This window comes from Dama dama, chromosome 21 (genome assembly GCF_033118175.1).
Source record: "Dama dama isolate Ldn47 chromosome 21, ASM3311817v1, whole genome shotgun sequence".
Taxonomy (NCBI): Eukaryota; Metazoa; Chordata; class Mammalia; order Artiodactyla; family Cervidae; genus Dama; species Dama dama.
In genome coordinates, this window is record NC_083701.1 from 64,509,727 (window position 1) to 64,528,948 (window position 19,222).

General features: G+C 38.6%; 2 protein-coding genes across 9 annotated transcripts in view; one reads left to right on the forward strand and one right to left on the reverse strand.

The window, feature by feature from the left end:
* Positions 1-19,222, reverse strand: part of MTDH (metadherin) — a 57,163-nt gene that overhangs the window by 35,377 nt on the left and 2,564 nt on the right. For 5 of the 8 annotated variants that reach the window (XM_061123708.1, XM_061123706.1, XM_061123702.1 and 2 more), the window contains exons 2-3: positions 15,101-15,154; positions 5,075-5,176 (exon numbers count right to left, since the gene is read on the reverse strand). In XM_061123708.1, the coding sequence (XP_060979691.1) occupies positions 5,075-5,176; positions 15,101-15,154 (156 nt within the window). The remainder of the gene's footprint in view (positions 1-5,074; positions 5,177-15,100; positions 15,155-19,222) is intronic. The other 3 variants (XM_061123710.1, XM_061123703.1, XM_061123705.1) reach the window with 1 other exon arrangement.
* Positions 5,198-7,535, forward strand: LOC133042780 (NADH dehydrogenase [ubiquinone] 1 alpha subcomplex subunit 3-like). Its single transcript, XM_061123711.1, has one exon. It carries the CDS (start codon positions 7,248-7,250, stop codon positions 7,533-7,535), a length of 288 nt encoding a protein of 95 aa, XP_060979694.1. The 5' UTR covers positions 5,198-7,247.

The following is a 19,222-nucleotide window of genomic DNA, read 5'->3' on the forward strand; positions in this document are numbered from 1 at the left end:
AAAAATATATTTGTAAAGCAATTAAGTATAATTGCTTTACAATGTTGTGTAATTGTGATATTCTTGATAGTACACCAAAGATTAGTAGTTACAAGTGGAGGACAGGGAAAACAGGAAGCAACTGTTGAACAGGCATATGTTTTCTTCTTGGGAAAAGGAAAATGTTTAAAGATTAGATTGTGGTCACAGCTGTATAACTCTGTTAATACACTAAAATTGTACACATGAAAGAGGTAAGTTATATCTCAAAATAAAGCTGTTTAACAAAAAAGAATGAAAACCAATGTGTCTGGAGCTTAGAGAAGATAAGAAGTAGGAAAAGACTTGAGCTACAGTGCCTTTGATGATGTTCAAGATTGTAGAACAAGAACAATGAGAAGTCACAAAGGAGTTCAGATAGAAGGAAAAAATATTAAATTTGACCAAAACTTGTCAAATGTAGTTTCTTAAAAACTGTTGCAATGTTGAAGTTGGAACTTTGTCAATGAGCTTTCTATACTACATTTAAATCCACTGATCTTGCACCTTAAATGAATCTTTTATACTTGCCTAATTTTAGAACATGCAACCCTTGAGCATTTGGAAAATCCTGATTTGCTGAGTTATACTAAGCAGAGCACATACATCTCTCAAAAGGTTAAAAAGCATTGCATTATACACAATATTTAAAAAAGGAAAATTGTTAATGTCACCACTGATCTCATCATAAACTCATTAAGTACTAGGATGTTGTCAAGCTCATGGTGGTAGACATTTTCCATATTTCTAATTTTCACTTGGAAACAAAGCACTTTTCAACAATACTGTCAGTTGTTTTCCTTGAAGTATCCTGACTATTTTTGAGAAAAGTCTACAAATACCCAAGTCTAAATAACCATGGCCTAAAAAAATAAATAAATAAATAGCCATGGTCTGTCTACTGCTTGTTCTCTCAGGTAAAAATGGAGTATCAAGAACTAAGTGGCTAGTCCAGCCTGCAACTCAGTTGCACTGGTGTTTTTCCTCAAGACAACCACTGTTTTTCAGTACACAGCATACTTTATGCATACTTTCCATTTCACCATACAGAATAATTAAAAGGCAGGTATTCAGAAGTCAAGATTTAATAAAATTAATTATCATTTTTATAGATTCATCAAGGATACTTTTTAAGTGGAACAGGTTTTTTTTAAACTGTAAGCAGACTACAGTAAAGACTTCAGCTACTATTATTTTGGTGTCACTGCCTTTTTTTGTACTACAGAGTCAATAGTTTTGCTCCCTGTTGCTTTCGGACCATTAATGCAAATATTAGAGTAAAAAAGACAATGTCTCAATTATTAGGAAAACAGTTTTGTCTTCTAGGACGCAAAAAAGGTCCTTGGAACCTCTGCCCAGGGGTCTAGGGACCACACTTTGAGAACTGGTATCTCAGAGAAACTGAGAGACAATTCCTTACTACTATGTGATCCTGGGAAATTCATTAAACTCTTTTCAATAAGCTGTATTAAAAAAAAAAAAAAAAAAAAACGATAATACCCTCCTCCCCAGAGTTGTATATTAGGATTAAGAGATGTGGAAATACTTTGTACATTGTGTACATCACAAAATGTAAGAAGCCGTTAATACTTATAATGAATATTTCAGTAGGACAATCACTGTCTTCGTCCTCAACAACCTGATGGTGACCAAATGTTATATATATTTTTGCGTTTGCTGTTTTTCTTACTAACCATCTTTACACTTCTATCTTAATTCAGACCTTTAAAATCATAAATACAGTGCTGATTCATTCATTATAAATATTGCTGAACGTATCTAAGTTTTTATCACACCCCACCCCACCCTGACCCGTCAAACTTGATTGGCCTTTCCCTTGAGTATGTCTAAATATATTCTTTCGTTTCAAATGAACAATGACTGTGTTCACTTGTTTCCCTCCTCTGCAAAAACTGGCCCCCCACTTCTACTTACTGAAATACCATCCCCATCCTCAACAGTCCAATTAAGTCAATCTTTTCTGGCTACCCAAATAGGATAATCTTTCTTCTCTGAATACCTGGCATTCAAGGTCTTACCTGATACCTTCTCTTATGTTTGCCTTTCCTTAACAAGGCTGTAATCTCTCTGAGGGTAAGTACATCTTCCATTTTTCTTTATTCCCTTTCAGCATCTAGTAGCACAATACATTCAGCCTGGCTAATGGTCCAATGTATATTCTACTAGAGACCAGCATCAATGAAGCACTGACCTTCCAGCACTTTTGGGTCAAGCACCGACCCAAATGAAAACCCGGTGGCTTAACTTGCTTTATACACTCAAGATTTATAGCTCGTCTTAACTGCTTTTTAGATAAAGTTTTATCTATAAGGCTTACTCAAGTGATGGACTTCCCTGGTGGCTCAGTGGTAAAGAAGACACCTGCCAATGCAGGAGATGCTGCTTTGAACCCTGGGTCAGAAAGATCCCCTGGAGAAAAAAATGTCAACCCACTCCAGTATTCTTGGCTGGGAAGTCCCATGGACAGAGGCGCCTGGCAGGCTACAGTCCATGGGTTTACAAAAGAGTTGGACGTGACTCAGTGACTAAGCAACAACAACAAACAAGTGACAAGACAAGGTATTTGGTATCACTGCATAGAGTCCAACTGCTTTATGGGCAAATTGTATTTCTCAAATTGCCTAAGATGTGGGTCTGAGACAAAAACAAATATATTAAGGTACATAATAGATCTAAAATGTTTATGTATAAAAAAAGACAATAAGAAGTCTGAAAAAAACACCTCATATTTAAAACACATAAAAGCACGCAGCACAAAAAATTAACTGAAAAGAGAGCTGGACTGAACCAAATTAAAAAGGATAAATTTAAGATGCAAGATGGAAAAAAGAAACACCAGCCATGGGTTGTAGCATTTATTATTCAGCAAAAAGTCAAATCAAATAGGCAACTAACCAAAGGTAGAAGCCTTGTACTGAAAAGGCAACAGTGACTAAAAGGACTAAAAGTGGTTCTGTCAAGTGATCACAAAGTGCATGGGCTTTTGCATCAGAATGAGCTGGGTTCAATTCCTAGTTCAGAAACTATTAATATACATGAAATTAAGAGAAGTCACAAACCTCCTCTATACTTCAGAACCCTTATCTGTAAATGGGGCTAATACTATTTGCCTGGAAGTTTTTGAAAGGATTAGAAATAATACAAAGCAGTGAAAAGCACAGACTTTGGAGTCAGATGGGTCTGGGTTAGAAGTGAACTATACTTGTAATAGCTTAGGTAACTTAAGCCTCAGGTTTCTTATTTTTAAGATAGGTATAATACCACCTCCTTAGTGTTCTTATAAGGATAATTAAAGTAACATGTATAAATATTCTAGAAAGTCTTAAAAGTACACTCAGTGAGTGCTCAATAAGTTGTTCCTACTATATGAGTAAATACATTTACCTCATCTTGCACAATGCCTGCCACATTAAGATACTTAATAAATCTCAACTATTACAATTACTTTCTAACATGAGAGATTTCAGAATGATTTAAATCATCCTGTGGTTTTACATCCTGATACATAAAATCTATATATGATTAATCAGAGACAAATGGTAGCTGATAAATTATTCCAACTACAGATTTTTCAGGATAATTCAGGGAGTAGAAGCTGGAGTTAAATATGAAATGCTCACTAGTAGAGAGAAAGTCCAGGAATAAGGAAACATTAGATGCAAGAAGTATAAACCTATATACCTATATTAAACATATAAGCTATTCACAGTATAAATTCACAATTCCTAAACTGTATGCTTATTTGTTAATACAAGTAATTCTCTATTTATTTTACTGCCAAAGGACAAGTCAGGCATATATTTAATTCTTTCCCACAACCATCCTTCATTTCAAGCTATCCTACTTTCAGTTATCTTGGCTCTAGACCAATTTCACCAGATTACAGGGGCAGAATTGGTCTCACCAGTTCTTCAGTGTTACTTTGAAATTACAAGCATTAAGAAACTTTATCAACCACTTCATACCACGATTCTATGGGACAGGAGCTGCAGTACCTTGGTTTCTAGAAACTACTTATCTACCTGTGGCTGTTTTTTTGTTTGCTTCCCCTGAAAAGGAGTTATGTATGCACAGGGTTTAAAAAAAAAAAAAAAGGGGTGTGCATGTGTGTGCAGTTTCTTTTTTTTTTTTTAATTTTCAAGAAGTTTGGTAATAATAAGGGAGTGCTTAGAGGAGACAGCAGCTTCTAATATGGTAGCCCTCATATTATAAGAAATTTGCAAAAGCTGGCACACAAGTTTATCTCTGTTGTTGTTGTGCCACTGGTCATGTACGCAGTTTTTAATATACCAAAAGGAATTAAATAAGAAGTCTCTTGCCCACAGCAGCAGGTACCACTGTTAACTTTCTTGTACATTTTGCCTACTTACAAGCTAAATTAAGTCAAATAAAAATGGGTCAGTTCTAACACTGGCAACTAGAAAATGAATAAAATCCCAGGAATGTACCATTTATGGGGTATACACTGTCTTATTTGAAAATTTAAACAGTGCACACCCAAACCTTTTAATAATGACCTGAGTATAGAACATTTTCCTTTGTTAAACAAAGTCAAATTGTATCTAGTAAACAAATGATTATGCTGCTATCACAAAAGAAATCTACTTTAACATTACAACAGGACAATTTTGTCAAGCTTTTTATGTCAGATGTCTACTGTTAGCAAAGATAACACAATCTTGTCTTCTCATAAGAAATATGTAACATATCTGGAACCTTATTCATATAAAAGATGTTCAAGTCATGAATAAATTGTCTTTGGCAGAATGAATACTTAATGATGCCACAGCAAAAAAAAAAAAAAAAAATAATGCCACAGCAATGTTTAGAAACACAAAGTGATACATCCTTCCTTAAAAAATACACAACTTACTTAAACCTTCACTATCTATCCATCCACTACGATAAACTCACATTTTTCATCTTCCTTAAATGGGGGGGGTGTGTGTGTGTGTGTGTGTGTGTATGTAACATTTTGTATGTCACTGTCTTTATTAAGAGTCTTGCATATAATTTCACAGGCTCCCAAACTTACCTTTTCATTTTTCTTGTCTGTCTCTATTGGCTGCTTTGCTGTTACACTTCGAGGAGTTCGGACAACTTCTTCCTCAGCCACTTCAATGGTCCGTCCATTTGGCTACATAGCAACAAAAATGGATTCTGTTATCAAACTGCCTGGCAGATCAAACTGAAGATCTATACTCAGGAATAGAATCAATGATCAAATTCCACCCCCAACCCAAATTAAAAAGACTTTTGTACAGCTGTGTCATCTAAGACTTGTCAGACTACCATTTCTAGGAACTTGCAGTGTAAAAAAGAATGAACTTACATGCAAAATTTGTACCATAAACTTATACTCTGATTTCACCTAGACATCAGTACCTCCAACAAAAAACAATGGAATGGAAGCAAGAACTAAATTGTACTTGCACTCTGACCACCAACTGGCTGTGTACTCGGAGTATTTCATTATCTTTGAGTATTATTTGACATCTGTAAAAATGATAGGTCTGATCTATTCAAAAGTCCATGAACGTTTTTGGTAAATGGCCAAACAGAAAATATTTTAGGCTTTATGAGCCGTGTAGTCTCTGTTACAACACAAAACTCTGCTAGCACAAAAACAGCCAGAGATGATACATAAATGAATGAGTGTGCCTGTGTTCTAAAGAATTTTACAAACATAGGTGGAGGGCCATATTTGGTCCATGGACCATAGTTCATTGTTCTTTGTATTAGATAATCTCTAATGTCCCCTGTAATCCTACAACCTAATGGCTGTACTATTCTAGGATTTAGAAGCTTTACTAACCCAATGCCACAGTTTAAAAAGGCTATCTCAGCTTTCCCAACATCTCTAAAACAAAATGATAGCACTCAGAGATTTTCATGAGCAGAATGAAGTCTGTGAACAACAATTCTAGCTTTTAATCAGAATCACTAGTGTTTGTTTGTTTTTTTTTTTAATTAAGCATTTCTGAGCCCCAGCGCCAGAAATGTACTTAGATTCAGGACCCTGAAGAAAAGCACCAGGAATCTGTATTCTAATCTCTTCTTTCTGGATCTTATTACGTCTTTTCACTTGCCCATTCTTCTCATATTCAACACAATAAGTTAATAATCAATGTACTAGTTTCAATTGCTTTATTTCCAGTTCTTGCAGAACAAACTTCCATGAATTACTTATTATAGCAGAGCTATAGTCAAGAAAACAATATGAACATGCAAAGTTTTTCTAACGTGACATTACCTACATTTGTGCTAAATTATCAGGGATATGCAGTTGGAAAAAGAGACAAGATTTATAGCAGAAAAATCAAAACAAAAGCTGTCTTTTACTTGATTAAATTCCTAGTTAATCCAAATTTAATCTGCTGAGTTTTGAGCAACTTGTTAAAGTCAGATGGCTAATGCTGAAACCAGGTGTCCTCACCCTTGGTTTGGTTTTCTTTCTGCTGTGCTGTTCTGCTACTTTAATGCTATCCCTTCTCATTTCTGTTTACGTATATTGGGGGGCAGGGATGAGGTGGGGTGGAGGAGACAGTGCACAGAGAATGGTCAGAAACCTGAGAGAGGCATTTGGACTTACAGCCATATCCACATCAAGAATACAAAACTTATTTAATTCTATCAATACTTTCCAGTATCACCACCTTGCCTGTCAATTCTCACATGTCATTTGTTTCAGACTATCCTCTCTCTAGCCAAACTTACTTTTTCAGGTCTTCTGGGGTCATCCTCACCTTTCTATGTAAGCTTTACTCCATCTGAACAGTCTCACAGCTTCCAGTCCACACTGTTCCCCATCTCTTTACTTGGCAACTCACAAGCCTCATATCCATGAAGCTTCATTTAACTAATCCTTTCAGGAAACTATCATAGTCACTTACAAATACTTCCATTTTACTCATGTAAATGACTAAACTGAGTCATTTTATATACTGGGCCTTCTTGGTGACTCAGTGGTAAAGAACCCACCTGCCAATGCAAGAGACAGGTCCAATCACTGGGTTGGGAAGATCCCCTGAAGAAGGAAATAGCAACCCACTCCAGTATTCTTGCCTGGGAGAAATCCCATGGACAGAGGAGCCTGGCAGGCTACAAGTCCATGGGGTTGCAAGAAGAGCTGGACATGACAAGCGACTAAGCAATAACAACAATTTATATACTAACTGTAAAAAAGTGAAATTAAGTGGTTAAAAACTATGTTAAAAACCCACCGAGCCGCCGCGACCAAGATGGCTGAGAGAGTCGCAGCCTTGCTCAAGAATGTCTGGGCCAAGGAACCTGTGCTAGTGGCATCCTTCGCCATTACGGGCCTCGCTGTAATCCTGCCCACACTCAGCCCCTACACCAAGTACTCGCTCATGATCAACTGGGCCACATTGTACAACTACCCAGTGCCCCTCCGAGATGACAGGAACATGCCCGACGTGCCCAGCCACCCTCAGGACCCCCAGGGCCCGAGCCTGGAGTGGCTGAAGAGACTGTGAGTGCCTCCATTGACAGGGAGTGGCCCCCGAGCTGATGGCCCCAATAAATGCGTGAAAGCCAAAAAAAAAAAAAAAAAAAAAAAAAAATCGAAAAGTTGAAAGAAATTCATTTGAGATAACTGCAAACATGTTGACAGAGCCTCCCAAATCAAAGATGAAACCATCTTTCCTTTTGAACAGTCAGAAGTCCTCAATCATTGACCAGGAACACTCAGTTTCCATTTCATATGCTTTCAATGATCAGCAAGCCAAAGGTGGTCCCACGCTCCAACCCCTGCTGATTTTCCATACTTCTCTGCAACATCGACTTGTGTAGTGGCTAGAACTGCAGCTGTTCCCTCTGGTCTATGCAGATTTCCCAATTTCCCACTATCTCTTCGGCTTTATATAGGTCTCATAATTATTGGGACTCCATAAGTCATCAACAACTTCCTGCAAATGCCAGGTATCATGAAATATTGATAAAAAGCCTCCTATCCTAAAGAAAAAGTCAACAGCAGGAAGAAAGGATACACATCATGGTTGGGCCTCTCCTACCCACCACCAATAGCACTAATCTGGTCTCCTATTCTGCTACCACTGGTCAAGAAGGCCTTGTCCTGGAAAAGCGTTGTTGTTCAGCTGCCCAGTCGTGTTTGACTCTGCGACCCCACGGACTGCAGCATGCCAGGCCTCTCTGTCCTCACCATCTCCCAAAGTTTGCCCAAGTTTATGTCCAAATTATCAATGATGCCATCCAGCCATCTCATTCTCTGACACCCTATTCTCCTTCTGCCCTCAATCTTTGCTAGCATCAGGAATTTTTCCAATGAATTAGCTATTCACATCAGATGACCAAAATACTGGAATTTCAAATTCAGCATCAGTCCTTCCAATGAGTATTCAGGGTTGATTTCCCCTAAGACCGACTGGTTTGATATTCCTGCTGTCCAAGAGACTCTCAGGAGTCTCTGCTAGCACCACAGGACATCAATTCTTTGGTGCTCTGCTTTCTTTATGGTCTAGCTATCACAACTGTACGTGACCACTGGGAAGACTGCAGCCTTGACTAGATTGACCTTTGTCAACAGAGTAATGTCTCTGCTTTTCAACACACTGTCTAGGTTCGCCATAGCTTTCCTGCCAAAAAGCAAACATCTTCTGATTTCATGGCCGCAGTCACCATTCACAGTGATTTTAGAGCCCAAGAAGAGGAACTCTGTCACTACTTCTACCTTTTCCCCTTCTATCTGCCATGAAGTAATGGGGTCAGATGCCATGCTCTTAGTTTTTTTTTATTTAAACCGGCTCTTTCACTCTCCTCATTCAACGTCATCAAGAGGCTCTTTAGTTCCTCTTTGCTTTCTGCCATTAGAGTGGTATCATCTGCATATCTGAGATTGTTGATGTTTCTCCCGCCTGTCTTGATTCCAGCTTGTAACTCATCCAGCCCGGCATTTCTCATGATGTGCTCAGCATATACGTTAAACAAACAGGGTGACAGCAGACAGCCCTGTCATACTCCTTTCTCAATCCTGAACCAATCAGTTGTTCCATACAGGGTTCTAACCGTTGCTTCTTGACCCACATAAAGGTTTCTCAGGAGACAAGTAAAATGGTCTGGTATTCCCATCTCTTTAAGAGCTTTTCACAGTTTATTATGATCAACACAGTCAAAGGTTTTAGTGTAGTCAATGTTTTTCTGGAAGAGGTAGATGTTTTTCTGGCATTCCCTTTTGTTTTCTCTATGATCCAGTGAATGCTGGCAATTGGATCTCTGGTTCGTCTTCCTTTTCTAAACCGAGCTTGGACATCTGGAAGTTCTTGGATGACATAATGCTGAACCTAGTATGCAAGATTTTAAGCTTGACCTTACTAGCATGGGAGATGAGTGTAATTGTCTGATGGCTAGCACATTCTTTAGTACTACTCTTCTTTGGAATTGGGATGAGGATTGACCTTTTCTGGTCCTGCGGCCACTGCTGGGTCTTCCAGATTTGTTGACATAATGAAGGCAACACCTTGATGGCATCATCCTTTAGGGTTCTGCTGGAATTCTGTCACATCCACTAGCTTTATTAACAGCAGTGCTTAATCCCCATTTTACTTATCTCTCCAGAATGTCTGGCTCTGGGTGACTGACCACACCATTATAGTAATCCAGAAAAGCATCAACCACATTTAAATTAGTAAATCCCTAAATGGAAGCATGAAGGTTTCCCTAGTGGCTCAGTGATAAAGAATCCACCTGCCAATGCAGAAGACAGGTCTGATCCTGTGTCAGGAAGATTCCCTGGAGAAGGAAATGGCAATCCACTCCAGTCTTCTTGCCTGGGAAATTCCATGGACAGAGGAGCCTGGTGGGCTATAGTTCATGGGGTCACAAAAGAGACGGACACGACTTAGCAACTAAACAACAACAAATACAAATGTATTAGGAAAAAAAACAGAAAAGAAAATGTATTAGGTAGATTTGCTCACATGAAAAGAACTAATCACAAACTAACACTTCAAATCCAGTGTTACTTCCACGCTCAGTTTTACATGAAAGTATTTTCTCTGGTCATGGAGCCTTAATATATGCAGTTTCGCTTCTACAGATTAGAATTACATGAGCTTCTCTCTGTGCCCCAGTTTAAAATTCTCTGGAAAATTTTGAGGTGTTCCCCTCTAGGGCCAATGAAAGTTAATTTTATATATAGCATGCAATCTATACTTTAAATTAGACCACTCCAAAATATCCTTCAAATTTGCTGAAAATCAACCAGTAACAGAAAAATAAAATTTCTTATGTGGGTAAACTTATAGACAATGCCATGTCAACTTTAGTATTAATACATTTCCTCAACTCCCAGCCCAGATCCTTCTTAAAAATACATTCGTAAAAGAGCAAGTGCACACATGCGCACATGTGTGTGTCTTGGGAGGGTGATAATGCAGAATGAAAACACTCAGCTGACAATCCGGAAAATAAAAGGGAGGAGGGGGCCACACAGCATGGGAGAAGGATTTTATATTTAATAACTATGATTTCAAGGAAATAAAATTCTTCATGTTCGTTTCCAATTTATTAATTTCATACAATTCTTTACATACTAAGTATTTTAGTACAAGGCACTGGGCTGGGGCCTCAGGGACACGTACATGTGATAGAAATCTGCCCTCTGGGAGTCAGAATAAGAAGATATGCTTAATAATAGACTTCTACTCCATTTGAGTGACCTTTACATATTTGTTAAACCAATTCTAAATTTCAAAAGAACCTATAGCTGGGACTTCCCTGGTGGTCCAATGGTTAAGAATCCGTCTTATAATGCAGGGGACTCGGTATCAACCCCTGGTCAGGAAAGTAAGCTCCAATGTGCCGCTCAACAACTGAGTCCTTGTGCTGTAACTAGAGAGCCTGTGTGCCACAACTACCAAACCCCTGGGCCACAACTAGACAGTCCATGCTCAGCAACAAAAGATCCCACATGACCCAACAAAGATCTGATGCAGCTAAATACATTCATAAATATTTTTTAAAAAGAATCTAAAGCTACAGTAAGCATATATAAGGTTTAACATTTGACACTATTTTCACTTAATTATGTAAATTTTTATTTTTAGTCATAAAATGTAAAAACCATGACTTCAAATTACTTGGAAACTTCTTAAGTTTCAAAACTAAAAGGGTAGTCTGCTGCCGCTGTTGCTAACTCACTTCAGTCGTGTCCGACTCTGTGTGATCCCACAGATGGCAGCCCACCAGGCTCCCCCGTCCCTGGGATTCTCCAGGCAAGAACACTGGAGTGGGTTGCCATTTCCTTCTCTAATGTGTGAAACTGAAGTCGCTCAGTCATGTCCGACTCTTAGCGACCCCATGGACCGCAGTCTACTAGGCTCCTCCATCCATGGGATTTTCCAGGCAAGAGTACTGGAGTGGGGGTGCATTGCCTTCTCCAAAAAGGGTAGTCTACTAAATACCAAAAAAAAAAAAAAAAAAAAAAAGTGAAATATGAAAGACTATGGGGTTTGGACTGGACAACCTGGGATTAAGGTCCAACTTCTATATTTAATCACCGTGATTTTAAACAAATCCTCAACTTCATCATCTGCAAATATGAAGAAAATATGTACCTTGTCTTGTATAGGTTTCTTGTTAAAGTAAATGAGAAAACATGTGAAAGCATTCTTTACATGTTCAAGAAAGTTTCTTTTCTTCAGTATCCTTTCCTCTCCAAAGCTATGAAGGCCCATATCCTCATCCTATGTTCCAGCATTCAAGTCATTTTTCATATTAGCAAGCTCAAAATGAATGTTAAGTCCTGGTGGTCAAGAACCTTACGAAACAGTACATGTATCCAATGGGCCCAATGCTGCAGACACAAATTCTTTTGGGAAGTTAACAGAATACAAATGATGAGTAAATATAGCCTCTCACAGGCTAGAAATAGTCCCGGTTTGCTCGAGAGACATGCCGTACTATCTTTTTTCTTAAAAAGCTGCTTATAGCCTGTATTCTAAAAAAGCTTACACAATATTCACTCATGTTCATTCACTCAATATCCATTAAATGAACCCAGTAGAGTAATAAGCAGGGCTCTTAAAGTCTTGAAACAAGACAAGTAAGGCACAATCCCTGTCCTCACAAAGCTTAGACTCCAAAGGAAGACAGGTATAGCTCAGAAAAAACACCAGACAAAAGGTATACTCTGCCCTGGCTCCCCACCTCCCCATCCCCGGCCTCTAAAAGGAGAACAGTGTGTGTTTTGAAGGCTAGCTGAAATCATGGTTGAATCTCCAATGTCTATCACCCTGGACAAGTTACTACTTCGCTGCAGTCTCAACTTGATTAGCAAGAAATTATACTCTGCATACTGGGAAGCACAAGTCTACATAGTATGTCCATGATTAAAAAAAAAAAAGGCAAGACATCATGAAAATTCAACAGATAACATCTTTAGCTGACAGACCTAGAAACTTCCAAGTATTTGCCATGTCCCGTCACTTCATGGCAAATAGATGGGGAAACAATGGAAATAGTGAGAGACTTTATTTTCTTGGGCTCCAAAATCACTGCAGATGGTGACTGCAGCCATGAAATTAAAAGATGCTTGCTCCTTGGAAGAAAAGCTATGACAAACCTAGACAGCATATTAAAAAGCAGAGACATTACTTTGCTGACAAAGGTCTGTATAGTCAAAGATATGGTTTTTCCAGTAGTCATGTATGGATGTGAGAGTTGAACCATAAAGAAGGTCAAGGGCAGAAGAACTGATACTTTTGAACTGTGGTGTTGGAGAAGACTCTCGAGAGTCCCCTGGACTGCAAGGAGATCAAACCAATCAATCCTAAAGGAAATAAATCCTGAATATTCATTGGAAGGACTGATGCTGAAGCTAAAGCTCCAATTCTTTGGCCACCTGATGTGAAGAACTGACTCCTTGGAAAAGACCCTGAGGCTGGGAAAGATTGAAGGCAGGAGGAGAAGGGGACGACAGAGGATGAGATGGCTGGATGGCATCACCGATTCAATGGATATGACTTTGAGCAAATTCCGGGAGATGGTGATGGACAGGGAAGCATGGCCTGCTGCAGTCCATGGGATCGCAAAGAGTCGGACATGACTGAGTGACTGAACAACAACATTTGCCATGTGCCAATCACATGCATTATCTCATTTAGTGGAGAAGATTTAGTCTTGGTCAGTTTCTTAGTTTTAGTTAGGAAGAGTGCTGTTCTATTAGGAACAGTTCTAATAGGAAGAGTTCTATTCAAGGTAGAACAATTTCTTGTCATTTACTTAAAAACACAAACTGTGTGCTTCTGTCAAATGCTGTGCACGTATCAACTACATGAACTAAACATTACAGTACACAGCTTTACTCACAGTAATTTATCAACTTGCTTTTAAATTTAACCTCAATTTTAAACTCTTAAAAGCTAGGAGAATAATCTTATAAATGTGGCCTATAAATCAAATTTGCAAAAATCTTGCTATATATCCTGAGATATTTCCTTTAGGATAAAGATCCTTGCACTGGCTTCCCAGGTGTTACAGAAGTAAAGAATGTGCCTACCAATGCAGGAAACGCAAGAGATGTGGTTCTGTCCCTGGGTCAGGAAGATCCCCTGGAAGAGAATGGCAACGCACTCCAGTATTTTTGCCTGGAGAATCCCATGGACAGAGGAGCCTGCCGGGCTACAGTTCATGGGGTCACAAAGAGTTGAATACAGGAGCACACAAAGATCTGTGTGCCTTCTGAAAAGCTAGCCAAAACTAAACCCTCCTCAGGGATTCTGAAACATCTCTTTGTTGACTCTAAAACATCAAGGATGCTCAGGGCTACTTTTATAGATGATACTCAATACCAATCACATGGCCAAGTTACGCTAATTTTTGAAACACTAAATACAGCATTGGTTTTTAAGGTTTTATGGGTACTGAGATAAGGATTACAGGTGACACAGTGGACACATATCCATGTAGTTCTTTCTGAGATGGATCTAAGAGTAGTTTAGAGAAACTAGAGCAAAAAACTAGTCGGGAAATCTCCAGCAAGCCAGGGGTAAGGACTCCGTGCTTTCACTGCCAAGGACCCAGGTTCAATCCCTGGTTGGCTAACTAAGATCCCACAAGCTGCATGGTGCAGCCAAAAACACCAAACCAAACCAAACAAATACAAATTAACTAGCAACTCCCCTCCACCCAAACAACAAAAAAACTCGTCAAGCAACACCCACTCCTCACACAGATCTCTGGATTTTGTTTGAATAATACTAATAACTTTAAAATGCTTTCAAGACTTTCACAACCTCAAAAAGTAGCACATTACCCAATAATGCTGAATTGCAACAAAAGCAAGTGCTCAGAGAGTTTACTGCTGCTCTTGGTATCTGAGACGAACACAACTGTTAAAGGTCTTTTCTGTCAGAACTATTAAAGGTATTCTCTGCAGCGCCTCTGGCAGAAGAAAACGACAGGATGAAAAAGTCCTGTCCTATGACCAAACAAATGAAGCCAAAACTCTGGAGCTGCTGTAAAGGTCATTATAATTTTCAGCAGAAACTTCTGATTTTTAAAAGTAAAATTTAAAAGCAATAAAGTTGTAACTCACTGAGAAAATTAGATTTGTTCTCTGAATGCAGTGTAATATCCTGGAACATGCTATCAAAACCAGAGCAGTATAATGGAAATAACAGTGAGTTCTTAAGCTAGAAATCAGGATATTGTTTTGCCTTTGAAATGCCATTGCTTTATAACCTTGAATAAGTCAATCTCTCTGAATCTCAAGATTCTTTTTTTTTTTTGGTATAATCAGGGATATTTGTTTTACTATCACTCAAGATTTTTAAATTAAATGAGTATTCAAGGCTTAAAACATTAGCAACTTAAAGGGAAAAAGAAAATCCTATAGATGACATGTAACTTTAGTAATACCTGAGATAATATGGCAAAACCACTACCTATGAATAAAAGACATAATCCTATTGAGAGTATCTTAAAATACAAATCTATTTAGCTCAATAACAGATTAGACCATCCAGCTAAACAGGAAGGTATCATTTTAGATCATTCAGCATTTAATTTAACAAATAGTTACCAAAGGCTCTAATATGCCAGTCACTGTTTGCCATCTGACAGCATGGCTTATCATCTAGAAGAGAGAAAAAAAAAAAACCCTGAGCAAAAGTAAATGAAGAAGTTAATAAACAATTTACAAACTATAATAAAGGAAACACATACAAAAGATTGAGACAGAAAATAGAAAGGGATGCCTATTTCAAATAGAGTGATTAGCAAAGTATTTTGTAGGAGGGTGAGTTTCAAAGTTAGATCTAAAGGCTGATTAGAACAGTGGGTCAAGTTTGCAGCATTGGGTTGCAAAAGAGCGTGAAGAAGTGCAAAGAAATTACTGTAAGTGAAGGTAGCAAATGAGAGGAAGCTAACTCAGGTTTGCTCAGAAAGAAAAGCAGCTGCTGAGCCATACAGGGAAAAAGTTTAGATTTTAAATGCAAAAACTACTAAAATGTTGGTTTTAGATAAGATGGTGATTTGCTTTTAAAAAGGCTCCTTACTAGGGTGTTGAGAAATGACTGCAGGCAGTCGACAGAAGCTGTTGCTGTACAAGTGAGCTAAGGTGGAAACAGAATGAGAGCGGCTGGACTAGATATCTGTTTTGGAGATAAAAGTGATGGTACCTGCTGAAGGATTAGATACGAGGTGAAGATGATGAAGATATAGGGAAAAGGGGAGAATCAAGAATGATTCTTAGATTTTTCGCCTGAATAACTGAAGGAAAGGCAGAGTCATTTACCACTTACAGAAATGGGGACAACTGGGAGAAGGCAGGGAATTGAGTGCTGTTTTGGAAATGTTAAAGTTTTTGAGATAAACATCAGGTTTCCTATTGAAGAAATCAAGTATACATCTAGACATGAGGTTCTGGAGGTAGGAGAAACAGTCCAGTCGTTGTTGTTTAGTCGGTCAGTCACGTGCAACTCTTTCGCAACCCACCAGGCTCCTCTGTCCATGGGGTTTTCCAGGCATGAGCACTGGAGCAGGTTGACATTTCCTTCTCCAGGGGATCTTCCCAACCCAAGGATTGAACCTTCATCTCCTGCATTGGTAGTTGGATTCTTTACCAGTGAGCCACCCCAGGGAAACCCATTAGTTCAGCTATAGATACAAACAAACAGTTGACTGCCATTATTTGGAGATTCAATATCCACAAATTCGCCAACTAGCTAAAAGTATTTCTAACCCCCAAATCAATACTTGTCATTCTTGGACATGCAGAGAGTTATGAAAAAAGTCTGAGTCATTCTACAAGCACATTCCCAGGCAATGCTCTGTTTTAGCTCTCATAAAAAATATAAACATATAAAAGAGAGACTAACTCTAGCTGGGGAGCTAGACAAAAGCTTTATAGTAGAGGTAGCAATGTAGCTGGGCCATTTAAGGATAGGTAGAAATTGGCAGAGATGCAGAAGAAGGGGGCTTCTTGGAAGAAATCGTATGAACAGAAGAAGGCAGTATGAATAGAGACACGCTGACATCTGGCTCATAGGAATGTCTCATGGGTAATGTGCTGATGTGCTCAGTTGTGGCCAACTCCTTGTTACCCCATGGACTGTAACCTGCCAAGTTCCACTGTCCATGGATTTTTCCAGGCAAGAATACTGGAGTGGGTTGCCATTTCCTTCTCCACATATGGGTAATGTTAACAGATAAAATCTAAGATGGGGTTAGATCATGAAAAGGCTTGAGAGTCATGCCACTGAATTTTATTCAACAGGTGTTGGGGAATTACTGAAAGGATGTGAACCTGAAAGTCACATGATTAGAGTTGGCCTTCCTAGGTGGTGCTAGTGGTGAAGAATTCACACCTGCCAGTGCAAGAGACATAAGTGATGCAGGTTTGATCCTTGGGCTGGAAAGAATCCCTGGAGAAGGGAATGGCTACCCACTCCAGTATTCTTGCCTGGAGAACTCTATGGACTAAAGAGCCTGGTGGGCTACAGTCCACAGGATCACCAAGAGTCAGACATGTCTGAGTGCCCAACACTTTAAAAGATTTAACTGGCATGAGTGGGTAGAAAGGATTGGCAACAAAGGGACTGAAAGCAGGAAAACCAGTTAGGATGCTGTTAGGACAGCCTAAGCAAAAGGTAATAAAGTCCGAAAGTAGGGCAGTGGAAGTGAAACTAGAAAAGAAGTAACTACTACAAAAGACAGCTTACTATTTAGAATGATTTACTGGCTGTAGAAAGATGGACCTTACAAAATTTACGCCAAATGAGGCAAACACAGCCATTTTTCACTGTAAAAATAAAAAGGTGGCTCACATGGATGTTTCTAGGCATAAAAAACAGAATCAAGCTGCATAAATACTTTGGCGGGACATTTTACTGTATTATACATTCAATAACTACTTGTTAGGTGCCAACCTCTATGCAAGGTCATACAGTAGCAAACAAGACAAAACACTATTTATTGAGCTTATAGATATTAACAATTGTACTATGGAAAATCTTTATGAAAAATGAATTTTCTTTGATGATGATCTTGGTTACCTGCTTCCAGGTGAAACACAAAGCAATAACTGCTAAAGACCAGCTATCTGAGATGTTGTTTAGTTGCTAAGTCGTGTCCCGACTCTGGGATCCCATGGACTGTAGCCCACCAGACTCCTCTGTCCATGGGATTTCCCAGGCAAGAATACTGGAGTGGGTTGCCATTTACATCCATCTAAATCACCGTACAGGTTAAGTCAAGAAAAAAATATTTTTTTGTGTGTCAAGGAAAACACATGTAAGAAAACAGTGATAAGCCCAGTGAAAAGTGTCACCCCCTTCACCTTTAACAGGGGAATGAACACAAAAACCTATGGCAAGGTATTAGGGGATAAAAAGCAAACCAATACAAGAATTAAAAAAAAAAAAAAAAAAGCTTATGAAGAGATTTAAAAAAGCTAAATGACATCTACTCTATACATAAAAACAGGCAACTAGAAACAAACTGAAAATTTGAGTTGTGAAATCTGGAATGATTTAAGAGAAAACTTAAAAGGGACCAAAATAAATTCAGAATGTTTTTTCAAAAAAACTGTAGTTGACACCCCTGAATCCACTTGAATGAGAAGTATATTCAAAATGTTTATCAGAATGACGTAGTAATAAAAGGTGAATTATAAGATTAACATGACTGGACCTAGAAATCTCTCTTACACTTTGAATCTTACGGCACTACTGCAGTCAATGATTTCCAGATAGGCAAGGGAGCTTGTTAAAAAAAGCAGATTCCCTGGACCCAGCTCCACAGACTCTGAATTTACATCTGTAGTTGGACTCAGGAATCTACACAATTTAACAAGCATTCAAAGTAACTACTGCAAGTAGTCAGGGTGAGCACTCTGAGGAATGCTGCAGTGTTTTATCTCAAGTAAGATCTTCAATTTATAAACAAGATAAGCTAACGGAAACAAGGTTAAATGCCTCACTCAAGTTTAGAGTTCCAATTCCTACCAGGCCAACAGAGTTAAGTCTTCCACCCCCAAGCCTTTGCTATTTCTTCAGCCTTTCCCAATATCCAGTTCCTCCCCACTTTCAAAGTCAAATTCCACAAAAGGTTTTTCCTGGCTACCTGGGTCTCAGTAAGGTTGCACTGTTAAGTTTCTGATATCTTTTTTCCACAGCTAGAATAAGAAGTTCCCTGGGGAAAACTGAAATTTTGCTTTTGTATCCCTTTCACTATAAGACACATGAATATGGTGTTCCTTTTTTACTGCCTCCAATTTGCAAGCCGCATCCTGCTTTTCCCCAAACAGAAACTTAGCAAAGTGATGAAGCATATGAATACTAACCAACTAATAACTAACTAAATGGAAGCTTGGATTTCTTAGCCCTATAAAGCAGCGTTTTTCTGTGGGTCACCCCTAAAATCAAATGTGAAACTAATTTAGTAAGTCACAAATATCATTAAAGAAAAATAGAATAGTGTGAAGGAGGGGGGTATTGTAAAATGTTTTCTCTAGGTTGTGGTCAAAAACTTTTGAAAGCCACAGTTTTGTAAATGTTGATAAACTTCTCCAACACATCTTTACTGTTAGGTAGGCAAACATATTTTCTTACGCAATTAACACTCAGTCACTCTCAGCCTTCCCATTCTCTATTCTCCAAAGCTAATACTGGATTTATTCATTCATTCCCCCTAGCACAAATAC